The 17,991-nt window shown below is 43.0% G+C and overlaps 3 protein-coding genes across 3 annotated transcripts in view; 2 read left to right on the top strand and 1 right to left on the bottom strand.

Moving 5' to 3' along the window:
* Window positions 1–237: 237 nt before the first annotated feature.
* On the top strand, window positions 238–9,495 carry dll4 (delta-like 4 (Drosophila)). The gene is made up of 11 exons (XM_034228658.1): window positions 238–655; window positions 797–1,057; window positions 1,415–1,472; window positions 2,106–2,369; window positions 4,410–4,470; window positions 5,548–5,678; window positions 5,832–6,001; window positions 6,112–6,331; window positions 6,719–7,457; window positions 7,806–7,914; window positions 8,369–9,495. Exons 1-11 carry the CDS (start codon window positions 602–604, stop codon window positions 8,372–8,374), a joined length of 2,073 nt encoding a protein of 690 aa, XP_034084549.1. The 5' UTR covers window positions 238–601; the 3' UTR covers window positions 8,375–9,495.
* A 3,682-nt stretch (window positions 9,496–13,177) lies between these two features.
* Window positions 13,178–14,963, top strand: chac1 (ChaC, cation transport regulator homolog 1 (E. coli)). The gene is made up of 3 exons (XM_034228485.1): window positions 13,178–13,828; window positions 13,972–14,007; window positions 14,154–14,963. Exons 1-3 carry the CDS (start codon window positions 13,655–13,657, stop codon window positions 14,535–14,537), a joined length of 594 nt encoding a protein of 197 aa, XP_034084376.1. The 5' UTR covers window positions 13,178–13,654; the 3' UTR covers window positions 14,538–14,963.
* A 1,455-nt stretch (window positions 14,964–16,418) lies between these two features.
* The window catches only part of ino80 (INO80 complex ATPase subunit), a 48,234-nt gene continuing 46,661 nt past the window's right edge, over window positions 16,419–17,991 (bottom strand). Inside the window, 1 exon segment of the mRNA XM_034228484.1 lies at window positions 16,419–17,881. Coding sequence (XP_034084375.1) covers window positions 17,664–17,881 — 218 coding nt within the window. The 3' untranslated portion in view covers window positions 16,419–17,663.

The raw sequence follows: 17,991 nt of genomic DNA, 5'->3' as shown, positions 1-17,991 counted from the left end.
AAAATACGTCAACAGATGTTAGGGGCTTGTTAATAACCGCCCAGTATCATGGTGGTCAGTCAGCGCAGTGCCAGTGGGTATTAAATCTGGATAATTGTTGTTGGAAGGGAAGGGGGTTGAATATGTGGAGTGGGCGGTGGCTTGTGGAGTGATTGACAGTTTATGTAATGAGCAGCGCAGTACAAGTCTATATATCGAGGAGGGGACACACTACCCTTCATTCACGAGTAATAAGACGAGTGGTGAACATCCGTGGCGCACTGACGCACCCAAGTTCAGCACCAAAACAAGCGCACAGCGGAGGGACCATTGTGGAGTACAGTACCACGCAAGGAGGGGACGTCTGCTGACAGAAAGAAGCACGGCTGTGTGGATATTTGCTCTTCCCTCACCTTTGGATAACTTGGAAACGCTTTCTCTGGACGCTTTTGACGCACGCCAACAAGGAGCTACGGGAGAACTCCCTGGGAGTGAAGAAGGATTTATACGTGTTTTAGATTTGAATTTTTCCATCTGTTTACCTTGGTGTAAATACTTTGGAATAGGAAGGTGTTGCTGCTTTATTGGCTGGTGACACGGCTGCCCTGGAGAAGCGAGAAGGATGGCAGCCTGGTTCACCTTTACCATCGCATTCAGCACCACGTTGATATCACAGGTATGAAGGATGATAACACATCTCCACATCTCCTCGGCGTTAACACATGGAGAGCCACTTTTTTCATTTATTTTTCCAAAAATAAGCAATATGTAATCGCACCAACCTTTTTCCTTAAATCATATTCCCCTTCTCTTTTAGGTATTTGGATCCGGTGTTTTTGAGCTCGAACTGCACGAATTTAAAAACCACAAAGGTTTGCTGGCAAACGGGAATGCATGCAAACCCAACTGCAGGACTTATTTCAGAATTTGCTTGAAGAACTATCAGGCTGTGGTCTCGCCAGGTGACTGCATCTTTGGAAGTACAATGACAGCGGTGCTGGGGACAAACTCTTTCAGCGCCAAGGACAGTGGCACTTTACCTAAACCGATTCGGATACCGTTCACCTTTGGATGGCCGGTAAGAGCCTGCAGAAGCAATGTATTAGTTGTTATTACAGCGAGCGCCTTTATGTTGTTTCAGGGAGCTGCCTTGCATTTTGGGAGCGCACCAGTTATTGGTCAGATCATAATCCATTTATTAGGTAACACTGTTGACAAACAGATTTGACTGCCAATTGTTTATTTCAAAATCCAAAATGCCATCCAATCATCATTGAAGCACATTTAGTGTAATATATGTTCAACAATCAACAGTCTGTGAAACAGAATATAAAAAGTAAAGCTTTTCTTTTGACATTTTTTGATATTTTTGATTGGAAAAAGTCATAAAGAATCTAGAATGGATATTAATCATCTGCATGTGTTTTCTCCTTAGGGGTCCTTTTCATTAATAATTGAAGCCTGGCATTCACCTTATGGAAATCTACCTGTAGGTAAGTGCAACGTTTTTTTTAACCACAGGAGGGAGCTCTGTCAGTACATTTAACATATGAGTCCCTGTATACTTTACCATTTTTCATCAAATACATTCACAAATATTAAATACATCTCAGTCACTCAGCATTTCCCTCCCGTTAATTGTTCATAATTTCACACATTTTCATGCCTATTCACTCCTTTGTTATGAACTTCAGAACACCTTTTTCATTCTTATACCCAATACAATTGAACTTCCTCTGGTTTATTTTGGTCGTGGGAAAGAGCTGTGGGCTTTGGTGAGAATATGCAGTGCCTGCCAAAAGCCCCTGACTACATCTTCCTGTATTTTACACCTTACTCTGTTCCGCCCTTTGGAAGAGGGGACTGAGCCTGGGAATGTTTTTGCTGATGGAAAGAAAGAAAGAGGAAATTTCAACTTGAGTTTATCTTTCATCTAGGCTGTAGGGGATTTGATAATGGATGCAGCTTGGTACTGGGCAGATTATAAAAGCGAAAGCGGATGACATTTGAACCCAGAAGCTATGAGGCATCTCTTGACATAAAACCACGATCCTTCCAAGAATTAAACAGGTTATTATACCACCCTACATGTATCCTGACTTTCTTCTATTTTCCCCCCTCTTCAGATACCAACAACCCTGAATTCTTGATAAGCTTTATTGCCATCCAAAGACAAATGGGAGTAGGAACTGATTGGTCTCAAAACACGCAGACTGAAAAGCAGACCGAGCTAAGATATTCCTACCGATTCATCTGCAGCGAAAGTTACTATGGAGAAAGTTGTTCCAAAAAATGCTCGCCCAGGGACGACCGATTTGGCCACTACACCTGCAACCGCGACGGGCAGTTATCCTGTCTGCCTGGCTGGAAGGGGAAATACTGCGAAGAACGTAAGCAATCTACAACATGAGAATTACTGTATATCTGCAGTCTGGGCTTGCTCTATTTTATGTTAGTTGACACCAGAGTTTTGTTGTTCAGTGTTGCTCGGAGCCCGTTTCTGTGTATTTTACTGAACACCAGAAGGTCTTCCAGATGTTTGCAAATGACTTAAAGTGAAATCTGTTTCAACCTGTGGTTTGATGAGAACTCTTTGTAGGATTTGGTAGACAGTCCTTACCTTAAAAGACTTGTTTTCAGCAAGAATTCCTGATTGTGTTTGACCTTTGCCCTTCATCGTCATGGCTTTGGCCCTGGAGAGAGAAAAGATGTGAGCGTGCACCAGATACAGATATCAGTAGTTATTAAGCTGTAAGATAACCCAAAGGTCATCATCATTAAGGCCACAAGACGCTGAGTGCTATAACAAGACATGACGTAATGATATATGGGACAATTTTGGTGTAGTACGCCTTATATAATTTACAGTTATATAATTCTGATATGTAATTGGCTGTGGGTTTGTGAATACTCATTGAATATGGGCTGAGGGAAAGGCGGCTTTGCATGACAACAGGCACATTGTACTTGTGCTAACCCACTTGGCCAAATCATAGAGCAACACTCCCATGTTTTGGACAGCTCTGAATGAGTCTATGAGAAGGCCTGATGCCATTTGGCTCCACAATACCAAGGGCCCTTTTCATCAAAACAAATTAATCAAAGAGTGGATGGAAGGAGGCACTGTGAGAGTAATAGTTACCATGTGCTGGATGTGTGGCCACATGGGTGACAGTGGATCTGTCATCCATGTCATTCAGTGGTGAAAGAGAAATTGGCATGTGCTATTTTGACTGTGGCGCCAAATTTTAACCAGATGGGCTCACGTGTTGCAATTACAGACACATCAATCGTCGGTGACTACAGAAAATATACATGAGAAAGATGGATTGGGCATCTTTCAGAAGCTATAATTTCCCCTCTAACTCACACTCCCATACATCAATTTAAACAAGCCTGGGCATTACTAGGCCTTTAGGAGGTTGACAAAACGCCGTTTTTAAGCACAGTAAAGCACATTGTACAGTTTAAACAAGCATATGCACGCAGTAGTGGTCCAAATATTCCTAATTAAACCGGAAACAAAAGGCTAATGAGCACAGCTGTGAAGGGTCACTTCCTTGCTTACTTCCTTATTGACACTATTCAAAAAATGCACAGGTGTGCATTTACCTGACGTTTCTTTACAGGTTGTGTCCGTCTATGGTTGTGTCTAAAAAGACGTCCTCTTCAAATAATACAGAGAGTTTGTGTTTTTTTTAAAAATCACATCTGTTCATGAAGTAGGCTACTGTACAGCGCGTGCCCGGTAACATAATCCGCAGACGGAGAGGGGTGCGCGGGCAGTAATAGTAGGAGCTCGAGCGACCGCACGCGCCAAGGTTAATCGCGGCATTATTATCCGCCACGCGCCATCGATGTTTAGTCCCTTCCATTGTTGGGCGCGCGGTAGTGGCAGCTGCAAATATGGTTCTGGCAGACCACAAACAACAATAGTGACAGCTGTCTGCTATTGAGAGCAAGCATCTGTTCTCCGGACTAAACCGGCCGCTTACCGTCAGTCGCCTGCTATGTTGTCCCGCGAATCAGTGTCAGGCCAGACCAGTACACTTAAAACAGGACAAACAAACCCTCTACCCATAGTAGCTGGGGGTGTGGCGGACAGGTTTAGATCAAAAATAAGGACTCCAAGGAAAGTTAAGATACAATGAAGCCTCACGTACTTCATGTAAGGTCACAGTTTCAGGCTATTTCAGGAAAAGGGCCTTGGTTGTTAAGGAGTGTGAGGCTCATACAGTGTTGGTTTACATCCATAGTATTCTTATGACAAGGCCAATATGCTGCCTATAGTGCTCCTTACTGGTGTTTTTGAGGGGTGGGAAATTAATATTATGTTGCATCACCTGGAACAGTTATGCTGGGAGTATAAGAGAAAAGAGCATGTACGTTTTATATATAACTGTATATTTGTATTTTTTCTTCTGCTTTAGCTATCTGTCTGGAGGGCTGCAGCGAGAGGAATGGAAATTGCTCCAAACCTGGCGAGTGTGTGTAAGTATGAATAATTATGAAGTGTTGAAATAGGTGTTGGCTGTTGTGTAGGAAGGAACACATATGGGAATAGTGCAAATTACATCCACTTTGGTTGAGTTTCTCAAAAAATCTATTATTATAAGGTGCATTGTCATGTATCAGCAACTCTGTTTCCTGCAATTATGTCAGAGTGTCATCTCTTGGGCTTTTCTGTCATGTATTTATAAAAAGATGTTGAAGCTCACTAAATCAAGAAAATCTAGAAAGTATTTTCCCTCATGTTCTCTCTGCGTCACTGACTGGTTTCTCTGCTTCCCATGTTCCTTTCTTTTCACTACCATGTCTCACTCACCAGTTTAGGATAATTCACACATCGACTCACACTGGCTGTGAGAAATTCCCCCTGAATCCTATTCTGCCCTCTTTGTAGACATAAATCCATCATCAAATGTAGGTTAAACCCTTCGGATACCCAACAATGTAAAGCTGCACCCATGCTCGCTCAGCAAAAACCCTTAAAAGTACATCTTAAGTCCCATAATCTCATGGTTCACTGCAAACTGTGCTGAGAAACGGATATTCATGGGAAACAAGAAAATAAATAGACTTCTGGCTTTCTGCCAGAATTCTTGAAAGCAATATTTTACCTTTGTGCTATTATAATATTGTTCTTTATTCTTAATACACTGCATATACATGACTGTTTGTCCTGTAGTTTCTGCATTCACATTGTTGCAATAACAAATGTGTTGTGATGTAATGAGGTTGGGAAAAAACTATTAATGCTAATGCATGATTTGACTCATTTCTAAAAAGACTTTGGAAAAAAGTGGTATTATAAGTGGCAATGGGTGTATATCATCAGCATGTAATGACTGTAACCAACTGTGGTGCAGCCATTAATGTCTGGTTGGTGGATTGACTGCTGATGTCTTAATGCTATCTCCAGCTAATCCGTGACAGCGCTGTTAAGCATCATGCATGTTTAACTAGAATCAAAATGGCCAGTTTTAGATACTATATTCATTGCAATTATAGAATCTACAATATGAGGAATACGTGATTAATCAAATACCTTTTTTTGTCATTTTGCAGATGCAGAGAAGGCTGGCAGGGCACGTTCTGTGACGAGTGTAAGAAGTACCCGGCCTGTAAGCACGGCACCTGCCAGCTGCCATGGCAGTGCAACTGTCAGGAGGGCTGGGGAGGCCTATTATGTGACCAAGGTACACACATGGACCACTGCTGCTGATGTTATCATATTACACTGTTTTCATTTGAATAAAAGCATTAGTAAATTAGGTTTGTGCATTCATGGCTTTGTAAATTGTTTTTCGTTTCTTGATTCCTTGTAAACAAACACTCTTCTCCCCCCCCAGACCTGAACTTCTGCACCCATCACCGTCCATGTGTGAATGGCGCTACCTGTATGAACACGGGACAGGGCAGCTATACGTGTACCTGCCTGCCAGGTTTCACAGGGGTCAACTGTGAGTTGGAGATGCAGGAGTGTGACAGCAACCCCTGCAGGAACGGAGCGATGTGCACGGTGAGTGGGAAACAGATACATTATATTGTGATATATTAACCCTTACTATTATTATTATTATTATTATTTTTGCCTGCTTAACTTTTCCTTTCTTTTCTCACTTTCCACAGAATTTAGAAAGTGGCTACATGTGCACGTGTCCCCAAGGTTTCGAGGGGTCCCACTGTGAGCACAGCCTTCTGACGTGCGCAGACTCCCCGTGTTTCCACAGTGGCTTTTGCTGGGAGACGGACAATGGCCGAAGCTACAAGTGCGAGTGTCCCCGCGGCTACACCGGACTCAACTGCGAGAAGAGAGTGGACAAGTGCACGTCGCTTCCCTGCGCTAATGGTACAGTCTTCCTCCCCTTTCTGAACTTCCCCTCGCTCTTCCCCCCCCCCCCCTCTTTTCTAAGTCCTGCAACTAGAAGCAGTGCTGAACAACAGGAATTGGTGGGAACTCAGTGTCTATTGTCCTATGTATAAACACTCGGCAGCTCAGAGCAGCAGCTTGTAAATGTCGCCACAGTTGTTGATGAAAGGGGGGACAAATATCCAGCATGGCTCGATTTCTGTCTTCTTGGAAACTATGAGATTGCTCTGTGTTGGGAGAACAATACACGGCGCTCTGGTCACACTGTGGATTTGAGTTGTGTGAACTGAAAAGCCCTCTTGGGAAAGTTTTTTGTCACCAATGTTCTGTCTTGATAGTAACCTCTCCTTTCTTCTTCTTGTGTAGGTGGGCTGTGTCTGATCCACGGTGGCACGCGTATGTGTAGCTGTCGTGCGGGATTCATCGGCCAGCGTTGCGAGATCAACATCAACGAGTGTGCCGGGAATCCCTGCCTCAACAGCGGCACCTGCCAAGACCGCATCAACGACTACACCTGCACCTGTCCCGCGGGCTACGGGGGGCGAAACTGCGAGAGAATCCTGGATGAGTGCTCCCTACGAACCTGCCTCAACGGAGGACTTTGCACCGGGGGCGGCGGGCCAGGGAAGCCTCCAGCATCCTGCATCTGCCTCTCAGGGTTCACCGGACCCCGCTGCGAGTTCTTCGCCGCCGTCACCTCCCCGGTGGCCGAGGAAGAGGGTCAGGACAGCTTCCAGTGGGCGGCTGTGTCCCTGGCCGTGGGACTGGTGGCGCTGCTGGTGCTGCTCTGCATGGTGGGCCTGGCTCTGAGACACATCCACAGGCAGGCCCAGAGAGAGAGGGCCGACACGGAGACCATGAACAACTTGTCCAACGGTCAGAAACACAACCTGATCCCAGAGTGCCAGCTGAAGAACAACAACCAGAAGAGGAGCCTGGAGGTGGACTGCGATTCGGAGAAATCGAACTTTATCCATAAAAACTATCACTTGGACTCTTACAACTCGAAATCGAAAGAGTTCAAGGACAAAAAGTCGCAAGAGGATAAAAGTCTTATTTATGTGAAATGTTTAGAAGACAAAATGCCCTTGAGTAGAATGTACAGGTAAGAGGAACCATTTTTACACTTTTTCTGTAGTAAACTGTTAAGTGTTTTAATATAGTGTGATATTTCCATAGGTCTGCTTTTTATTGTGTTCATACAGCGGTGTATATTTGCAGCCCTGCTGAGTTTAAATGACTGTTAATGGGTGCTCTCACGCACTGCCTCAATTCAGATGTTTGAACCCCACAGAAAGCCTCCAACTGTTATTTTCACACTTGTAAACACATTGTTCGTCATTTACACAAAGTCTATATATATGTTTCAGACAATTGCTTTTTGCTGCCTCTACATAGCTCTGCCATGTGCTTCTAGTTTGCGTTAACACAGACTTTTGATTTGTGTTTGCAGTGAAAAGCCAGAGTGTAGGATATCAACGATATGTTCCTCAAGAGACTCCATGTACCAGTCGGTATTCGTTATAGCGGAGGAGAGGAAGGAGTGCGTCATAGCGACCGAGGTAAGCCAACAAAACAAAACAAAAAACATCTTAATCAGCTAATCTTCCATTTGAAATGCATCATGTCGTCCCGTGTGCACCATCCCTCACTAGTGCAACAACATCTATGACGGCGGATAAGGAGTTTATTCTGGGTATTTGGTCCTAAGCTGGGGGGGAAGCCTTAAAGTGCATTATTGGTTTCTGTAAATTAAACCGGCGATTCTTTATCTTGGCCATGTGATGACCTAAAGTCCGAACTTATACTGATTCCTTACACATGTTTGGCTCTGCTTGGTTTCAAAAGTGCTATGCTTAACTGCTGGGGCAATTTTTTCGTGGAATTTATAAGATGTCCAAGGAAAATATAAGGTTGACACCAGAGCACATGACCTCTAAGAGTTCAGAAGGTGCTGTGAGAAGCATTATCGGGTGCTCTGTTACTAAATAAATCTCTCTTTTTCCCCATCTAAAGGTATAAACTGTGAGGGAACGAAGGAGAAAGACACAATCGAGGCAGAATAAAAAAAGAATATTCTGGATTGTTTACAAATGCTGAGAAGAGACTGGAGATTGTTTTAGATGTCCACTGCTGCTCTGGAACACTTGAGAACTGGAGAGGGCGGAAACCTCTCTGCTCAGAACTGAGGAAACGTTATGTCGACCGAGTGTTTGTATGCAAAACATGTACAGTGAAGGACCTCTGAGAAGAAAAGACTGTCTACTCAAGGTGTGAAGAGCATCGGCGAAATATTAATTTATAATCTCGGCCATCCTGGAGGCGAGGGTGGATCACTCCGACCCCGGCCTCGTGTGATAATCATGATGACTTTGACAGCCAACCAATCAGTAAAAAGAAAAGGTGCCTAAGATTTGACCCCCTTCAAATCCCCCCCCCCCCCCCCCCTTACAAACACTCACTCCTGCCAGCTTCGCCTGCTATGCAAGACTCAGGGTCGAGTGAACTCACCCGCTGTCACAATCCAACCTCACGAACTCTGAGAGTTATAAATGTCTGAAACTAATCTTCAACTGTCAATCAATGTGAAAATGGACTTTTCCCATGCAGCGGTGAAGATTGTATGCAGCCCAAATTCACTAGAAGCCTTAACAAAAAGAGGGGGTTTGAACGCTCAATTTGTGCCCTTGTCTGTCCTTGGATCATTTGCACTACAACATAAAATTGGGGGGGGGGGAAATAGTTTCTAATCAATGGGGATTTGAAGAGAAAACCACAGGAGCGCAATAGTCAGTGCTGTGCCAGCAAGATCCAAGAGAAAGGAAAAGTCTGCATAGAAATGTTTTTTATGCAACCCACCTGAGGAAGAAAAGAGACTCAAACAACGACTGTCACACCACTGCCTGCCTATAATACATTTAAAAAATACAGAACCAATAATGTAATTTTTTTAAACGATTGTTTCCAGAGTTTAATTTAAATATGACACACTGCTCTTTATATGTTTTATAATATTATTTTGTATATAATGCATATTTATAAGGACCAAACTTCTGAAGAATAAAACTTCTTGAAAACTGTTTTTGATTTGATGTCAGTAAGTGGAAAAGGAAATTATTTTTGAGGTGTTTTTAAACAATGAAATTGAGTACAAATGACGATTGAATGTGTCTTGTATTTATTTTGTATTAAGATGAGATTATTCAAACCCATATTGCTCAATCAAACCGTCAAAATTGTGAGCAGCTTTATGAATATGAAATCCAGCTGCTCCCATCATATTGAATGTTTCGGACATTATCTATAAAACATGAAGCCCCCCTGACTGTAGCATCAGTACTTCGAGTAATTCCTGGAAACGCCTTTGGCTGCCACCCCTCGGTCTCTCTCCGGCCCTAAATTGGCTTGAAATTCAAATCCGTTTCCAGGGATACCACCCCCTCAAGCTGGAAATGGCGAAACAAAGCCAGGCGCAGGGCAAAGGGGAACGCCCCCCCCCCCAACCCTGCACCCCTCGTAATGCTCGCACACACGTCTGTGCACACACACCCAAACAGATGCCGTGGGGGGGGTCTGTAGTGCCATAAAAACAGCAGCATATGCCAGGCCTCTCGCCCCGTGTGCATGACACAGACCACCTCCCATAAAAAAAACACACTCGAGCACTTACAGTCCCCAACTGCCGGCCTCCCCTCCAGGGTTGAGAGCAATATTTCAATGCCCCCCGGTTTTGTACCACCCACTCCTGCAGACAAAACTGAGGATTGGGCTCTGGACACAAATGAAGAGATTGACTTAAAGTTGACTTATATCAGAGCCATCTGCTCAGTCTGGGAAAATGCTACGTACAGTCTTCATAAACCACCATCCTCTGACGTTTAAGTGATGTCACGCATGGATCTGTGCTAAGAATGTGTTCACGTTAGTGGCCAACATTGCAATATTATTACAGTATCGTTACATGACATTAGTATTTGAATTCACTTTTCATTTTTGTAATAGGTGTCTTTTCCTGGCTTCATTACAGTAAAGCAATGCCATCTTCTGATCTTAACTGTTCTAGCAGTATTGTTTACCTTTAACCATTACCTAATCATAACCAAATTACACATTGTTATCAAAAATGTCAGAGTGTAAATACGTGTTAAAAGCACCATTGTTGCAATATCGATATCGAGGTGTTGCATCAGAACTATTTTGATATTGTAGTTCCTCCATATTTCCCAGCCCTAGATTTAGGGTGTCTGAAAATACATTTTGAGGCAATGTGTCATCCTCATTATCAAATGCAAAGCTCTCCTGACTCCAATTAACAGAAATCCTGCGACAGTCAACACCCCCTAATCATCAGCAATCAACACTCAGAGAATCTGGATGGCTTTCCCTCACACACATCCTGTTAACCTGTTGACCTAGACATCCTCATCTAAGGAGTTGTGTGTGTAAAAAGAAAAATCAAGTTTAGAAAAGGGTTTCTTCTGGCCCAGCTAAAAAAAAAGAAAACATACATGTTATCGCTGTGATAAATCACCCAGTTAAAGCCCATGATGCTTTGGTGTGTAACATGACCCAGCCCGATAGTTAGAGTTTCTTTCCCACCATCATCACACCTTAATGCAGACTTTCACACTCGTTCGCAGTGGCAAACACATGCTAGCACTTTACTCTTTGGCCTCTGGGTCTCCGTACTCATGGGCAGGCATTTTCATTGTGTTATAATCACAGCATCCTGTTTGTGACCTGATGACATCAGTTCCTGTTTCCTCCCTGATTAAAAAACGCAGAACATGCCGGCGAGGGCCAACGACTTTTCTCACGCAGCATCGCCTTGCTTCAATCTGCACTTCAGGAAACAACCTCAAAACATGTGAGAATGCAGACAAATACGCTAATCAGCAACTATTTATTCTGAAGAAAGGAAGAGGGGCAAATCTGGGATGTTGTGAATGTAGTATCAGGAAACTGATTTTAATATTAAAATCTGAGGAATGTGGAAGTGTCTCTTCATAACACTTCAAAAAAGATTATGCAAAATCGCAAGCAAAAGTGCAAAACTGATACTAAGCTCTGGCTTTGTCTAATCTTTGTCACTTCTTTTAAAGCCTCATTCGACTCCTGGCATATACAAAAACATGCAAGTGAGGGCAGATCATACTGCTATATGATGATGCTGTGCTGTGTAACGTTGCCCTACACTTGTTCACGTCTCATTAATTAACACTAGGTGTCAGTAAGAAACCCACACACAAGAAACACACAGGTGGTGTTCAGAGCAAATGCCAAAATAAAACCCCAGGCAGAACACTCATGTTCATGTTCAAAACAACATCATATAACTGCAGCAAATAAGAATAATATGCTTTTTATAATTGGAATTTGAAAAGACATGAGACAGTTACTTAGAAAAACGTACTTGAAGGACTTTGATATAATCTGTTCACATTCTGGGGATAAATGCAGCTCGGCCTGCCTTACCTGTGACTTGGAGAAACAGTGAGAAACGTGTAAATTAAGGGATATTTCAAGTTGAATTGCCCAAGGCTCAGTGAAGCCTTGCTCAGAAAAGCCTGCATATACGTGGCAAGCAGTAGGCCCGATGGACATGCAAGGGCAATATATAATGAGATGGAAGCTTTTGCATGACACAAAGATGCTTAAAGGCCTGGATATGCAGTGCTTTAGAATAATGAAGAGCTGATACAGTTGTCTGGCTTTGTATTCAGGCAGACACAGCTGGCTATATATCTATTGAGCACAGATGAGCCTCTGCTGTAAGAGATCCTGCAGGAGGGTTGGGCATTTTTTGTATGATCAGGTCTTCCAAACACACATAGTTTCAGATCATCTATTAGCCTGTCACAACAGGATGGTTGTTGGATCATTTGTATTAAAGCGGATGCATTTTTGTCTTGAAAAAGTTGGAATGATTCTGCAAGAATAAGCTTTTGGCCCTAGTGAACCTGCCAATTGCATGTGACCTGTCAAACTGACCCTACGTACTAGAAGTATCAACAAAAAACGAAACTGTGATTATATACAAAACATCAAATTACACATTTGCACATTTCTTCACCACTTTCACTCCCAGGTTCCAGATGGCTGGGATGAATGTGGTGGTGGTAAGACATCATTGGTCTTGCATCTGGATCTTTACATTGTGGGACTAGATTATTCACCTGCTCTAGATCATGTAAACATCCATATAGTGGGTTTATTAATGTATTGATCACAGGATGAGTTAATTCCAATCCTATTGTGTTCAGGTCAGGACCGTCAGGTTATCATTTATTCAATGTTTTTTTTATGTATAAATTCACATATCATCTTATATTTTTCTCTTTAATTTCTTGGTGGCACAGTTTGTGTAATGAACCTTATATCAGAATCAGAATACCTTTATTAGTCCCACAGAGGGGACATTTGCATCGTTACAGCAGGAAAGAGCCACAGACAGCTTAAATATATATAGACCTCTTCTTCCTTTAGCTCAATTCTGATGCAATGTCTTGGTATGTTGCTTGGTTGCTGCAATGGCCCTGAAATGATGTTGGAAGTTGCATCAGCCAGAGAGTGACTACACAGGCGACCAATCATAACTCGAGACAGATAGAATTACAGTTCATCGGCCAATCAGGTTAAAAGACACGTTTGCGGCTCAAGTTAAATTTGAGCCAATAGCGTAAGCAGTTTGGCTATAAATCCCGCCTTTTCAGGCGCACCGAAGTCGGATTGGATAAAATGCTGAAGAGGACGAGCCTCTCTTTAATATTATTGGTCGAAAACGATGTCTTGTACTAGCCTTCCTACTGTGGACTGTATAAATATGTAAGCGCCGCTGCGCCATGTTATCGAGGATAGGATTCAAATCACCGCAATCGGCTGCCAGAATATAAACTACAAGGCGTTTCTAACAAGAACAACTCTAAATCAAAACTTAACACTTTCGCTCGTAAGCTTGAAATTGGTAGCGTTACCGGCCGGCGAACTAGCTGGCCGAAACGATTTTTTATTAGTTTCCATTGGTTCAAAGGCCGAAGCGGCTGCCATGGATTTTTAAGGCATAATGCGGCATCTCTAATGCAACGGCAATGCATAGTGCAAGGCAAAATCAAGAGCGAAACTCCATCTTCGCAACTGCCAAGCAGTTGGGCTCAAATACCGTCCGCGGTATACCTGTGAGCCAACCTGTACCACTGCTCCTGGACCGGAGGAAGCTAACGCTAGCTAGTTAGGCAGCTTAGCTAACAACATCAATTGAAAGATTGATTGATTCCATCGATTCATCGTCAACACTATTACAAAATGAAGCCTCAAGACATCACCACCGGGAAGCCCAGCAGCCTGTGGATCTTCGGGTACGGGTCACTGGTGTGGAAGCCTGACTTCAAGTACAGGAGGAGCCAGGTCGGCTACATTCAAGGCTACAAGAGACGGTTCTGGCACGGAGACAACTTCCACCGCGGGAACGACGAGTTGGTAAGATGCTTAATGTTTTTGCTTTACTTAATTTGGCACTTATATGATATGATGTTGGCTTGCTTGCTGCTGGTGTGTTTGGTGCTTGACTCAACGTTTGCCACAGGCGTTGTCCCGTGACGCATTTATTTTTCTCTCTGCAGCCCGGAAGAGTGGTGACGCTGATTGAAGATGATGACGTAAGTGGAAAGCGCGACTGCTTCTTGTTTTTTATAGAGATGCTGAATGGGCGTTTCCAGTCTTTTTAAATTCAGTGTTATTCCCAATCCCAATTGATAATAACAAATAAACCTTAAAAATAATAAATATTTTTCTCTTCTCACAGGAGAGCACCTGGGGTGTGGCATTCGAGGTGACAGGCTCTCAAGTTGAGGAGTCCCTGAAGTACCTGAACGTGCGCGAGGGGGTCCGCGGAGGCTATGTCACCAAGATGGTGGAGTTCTTCCCAGAGGGGGAGAACCAGCCTTCAGTTCAGGCGCTGGTGTACATCGCCACCGCAGACAACACGCTCTACCTGGGGCCGGCTAGCTCGGAGATGATCGGAGTCCAGATCGCAGTGTGCAGGGGGAAGTCGGGCCACAACCTGGAGTACCTGCTCCGCCTGGCCGAGTTCATGAGGAGCAGCTGCCCACAGGTGGAAGACCACCACCTGTTCTCCATCGAGGCCGCGGCACTGACCGTGGTGTCCTATGTGTTGGCCTCCCAGTAGCTCGTACCCTTTGTCACACACACACACACACACACACACACACACACACACACAACACTGAGGCTTGTCACATCATGCCAGTCCAACCATTTTTAATGTTGTGAAATCTCTCTTCGCACGACCATCTGGTGTACTTGAATGCTACTAAGTGATAATAAAAAAACGAAGCATGACATTAAGAGGTCTTTTTTTTTTTTTACTGAAGCATGACCTGATGTTTGCAATGTAATGCTACATCTGTATGATGAATTGTTACTGTAAACATCTTTTTTTATTTGCACAGTTCAGATTCCGTCCTACCCATACAGACGGTACAACATTAATTGTCATGGTGAAAACTTGTTTGCAATTGACCTGTTTTGTTTTTTAAAGCTCATTGTGCCAACTTTTATTCAGTTGCAAACATCAATAAAAAAGTTAAAATAACTCTGTTTTGTTGTTTGTGCCTTAAAGGTACTATGACTAACTAAATGCATTAATCCCCAGGCAGCATCACAGTTGATGTATACCCAAATAAATAATATAAGGCATGTGATTCACAGCCAAGGAACACTAGTAAAGCTTTTATATTGATTGTATTCATGACCCACTCTTAATGTGTTGTGATGGCTATGATAGGGTTAAAGAAAAAGAGGACTACGGTGCAATAAATAGTTTTAGCGTTGACCCTCGTTCCCAACGAACCATGTTTTTGAATAAACTGAATGGGGTCTTTTCACAAGTCTTTTATGTTTTTGCAGAGTAAAAATCCCTCAAATAAAATGAGATTTGAAAAAGTGTAAATGAAGATAAAGGGATGAAATATATTTCATAAAACAAAACAAATCAGAAGCACAAGATTATGGGAATAACAAAATACTTAATGTCTGCTTTTTTCTCTCAAGGCTTACTAAGAAAACACCTTTAGGAGTGAAAATCACACATGTTAAGGTCAAGCCTGTGATGGAGGCCTCATTTTGAAATGATCAGAAGCTTCAAAGGTTGGGAACCACCAATACTGAATATTACAAATAGGGATTTTATATTAGCATATGCTACATTTGACGACCGCTGAGGCTTGTTCCAAGAGGCCGTTTTACTGCGATACAGTCAGCTACAGTCCTTGTTTATGACTGGGTTGCCAAATGTCCTCTAGCAGCATTATAATCCAGATAACTCTGTAAACCTGTTTTTTGGAACAGTACACACACATACAAACATGTACACTCCCAAATGTTGGCCGGAGCAGCTTGTCCCTTGGACGTGTTTCAAGTCAGAGTCTATCTAGCCTCAGAGGCTTATATAACCGAGGCCGGGGACGAGCCCAGACCTGGAAGTCCTGTGTTTACAGTCTGTGCCGTGGTCATGTCAGAGTGCAGCAGGAAGAACATGCTGCTGCTGCGCTCATCAACTTCAAATCTCAGCAGCCCCTCACCCAAAATGCATTGCCTTGATTGGGTTGTTTCCATACGCTTTATCCAGGTCGAAACTCAAGGTCAGACCCTTAAGTGTTTGTTAGTCAGTTCGCCCAACTAAAAAAACATCTCTCAACATTCAAACCCCGGATATGTAACAAAACCTGGAGAATATAAATAAATTCATATCACTTTTACTCATATTGCATGCAGAAGAGTCGGGGAAAGCCAAGAGATGCACTTTACACTACAAGGTTGTCTTTCTTGTCCTCCGATAAAACCCATTTTCCAAAGTTTTATTTTGGTTCAAATGTATGAAGAATCACTAAAGTGTAGTTACTTAATATTCATGTGTTTTTCATATTTAAATATTTGAATTCAACTCATTTTGGAAGCATGAAGTTTACAACCCCCCTGGTAAACTATGGTTCTGAATGACAATAAGCAATACAAGTATAATGAAATAATGAAATAGAAAAAGCAGAGCGGCTGATTTAGCACTCTTTTATTTTCAGTTGGCTCCTTCTGTTAGTAAAATGGCAGACGCATTTTCTTCATATGTACACATGACCTATAAAAATAGACAGGCAAATGAGGGGAAAGCCAGAGGAAAGGTCGCTCTCATTATTATGTACATCAATATAGAACATCATATTTTAATCACACTATAAACACAAAACAAACAAAACCTCTAACAGATGTAGTGCTCAACTTAGGACACCGATGCAAACATATTTTTTTTCCTAAAACATCAATGACGTCAAAGAGAACCACAGACTTCTCATCACAAAGAGAAACGATATCTGAAAAATAATAAAAATGGCTTCAGTACAATTTACACTGTCTTACAGGTGAATAGCCCGTTTCGCATTCTTAATATAGCTCAAATAACTTAAATATAGACAACCAAAGTGTATTCATAAATTTACTGTTAGCAGCATTGCCGGATCAACCAGTACCCCTCATTATGGAATACAATTTTTTACATCTTTCATTTCCCCATCAGACAAAAAATATATGTTTTTTTTTATTTCCGTCTATGAGGGAATACCTTTTATGGACAAATATTTTTCAAAAATCTTAAAGACCTGCCATGTCGGTATGGGTGCTCGCGTCTTTTCTTACAAAAATAGTAGCTTTAGTAGAAAAGCTGTTTGGTAAAGAGTGGGTTGGTTAGGTAGGGTTCACGTTACTGTCTGAGCACTGAGCATATCTACAGAACAATTAAATAACCTCATGTACATGTGTGAGAGTCAACAACACGGAAAAATGGAAGACGTGGCTCAGTGCATTTTGACAGATGCTCCTTTAGCCAACATTTCAAAGCCCTTTGCGCTACATGTGTTGGTTTTAGTTCACAGCTAGCAAATCAAAAGAGTTTCCTGTCTGGAAAAGTACTGTCTGTCTTCCCAAAAAGCACTTGGAAGAGGTCTTGTCGCAATGCAAACAAAAATACTTTAGGCGGATTTTGTCCACTGACCCAGACTCTTTCAAATAAAAGTGAACCGAGAAATCTGGACGCTGGTCGGTACTGCACCTTTAAATTATCCATGTGTTTGTCTGTTTGTGTGTGTGGAGAAGCTAGCAGACACAGCATGGTCCTCCGGGTAGTGAGCCTCAGTTTCAGTTAAGGGCGTCTGTGTGGATCACAGTGAGAGTAGGTCAGTTATCTCTGTGTGTGTGTGTGTTATACTGAGACAGTTAGAGCACATTCATGAGTGTCCGAGTGCTTCTATCGAGCCCCAGCGGGACCCTTGCCCTTCCTGACTGTGCCGTGGCTGCTGCTGCTACTGCTGCTGTGGTGCTGGTGGCTGGGGGCCAGCTGTTTGTGGGGGCTGGGGGTGGAGGCCCCTCCTCTGGCCTGCGGAGAGGAGCTCCTGCTGGGGTTGAAGGCGGGGCTGGTACCGGACCGGCCCAGAGAAGGCTGCAGGGGGCTGGACGCAGCGAGGCCTGCTGGGAGGAGGGACCAACATGCGCCTGTTACTCTCTAAAGAAACTAGCAGTGTGTCCAAAATAAATATATTATAATGCGTCTCAAATAGTGCCCGACCCTTAAACCT

The sequence above is a fragment of the Gymnodraco acuticeps genome, unplaced genomic scaffold, assembly GCF_902827175.1.
Source record: "Gymnodraco acuticeps unplaced genomic scaffold, fGymAcu1.1, whole genome shotgun sequence".
NCBI classification, from domain to species: Eukaryota; Metazoa; Chordata; class Actinopteri; order Perciformes; family Bathydraconidae; genus Gymnodraco; species Gymnodraco acuticeps.
Note: the sequence above shows the minus strand (reverse complement) of the source record. Positions and strands in the feature narration are given on the sequence as shown.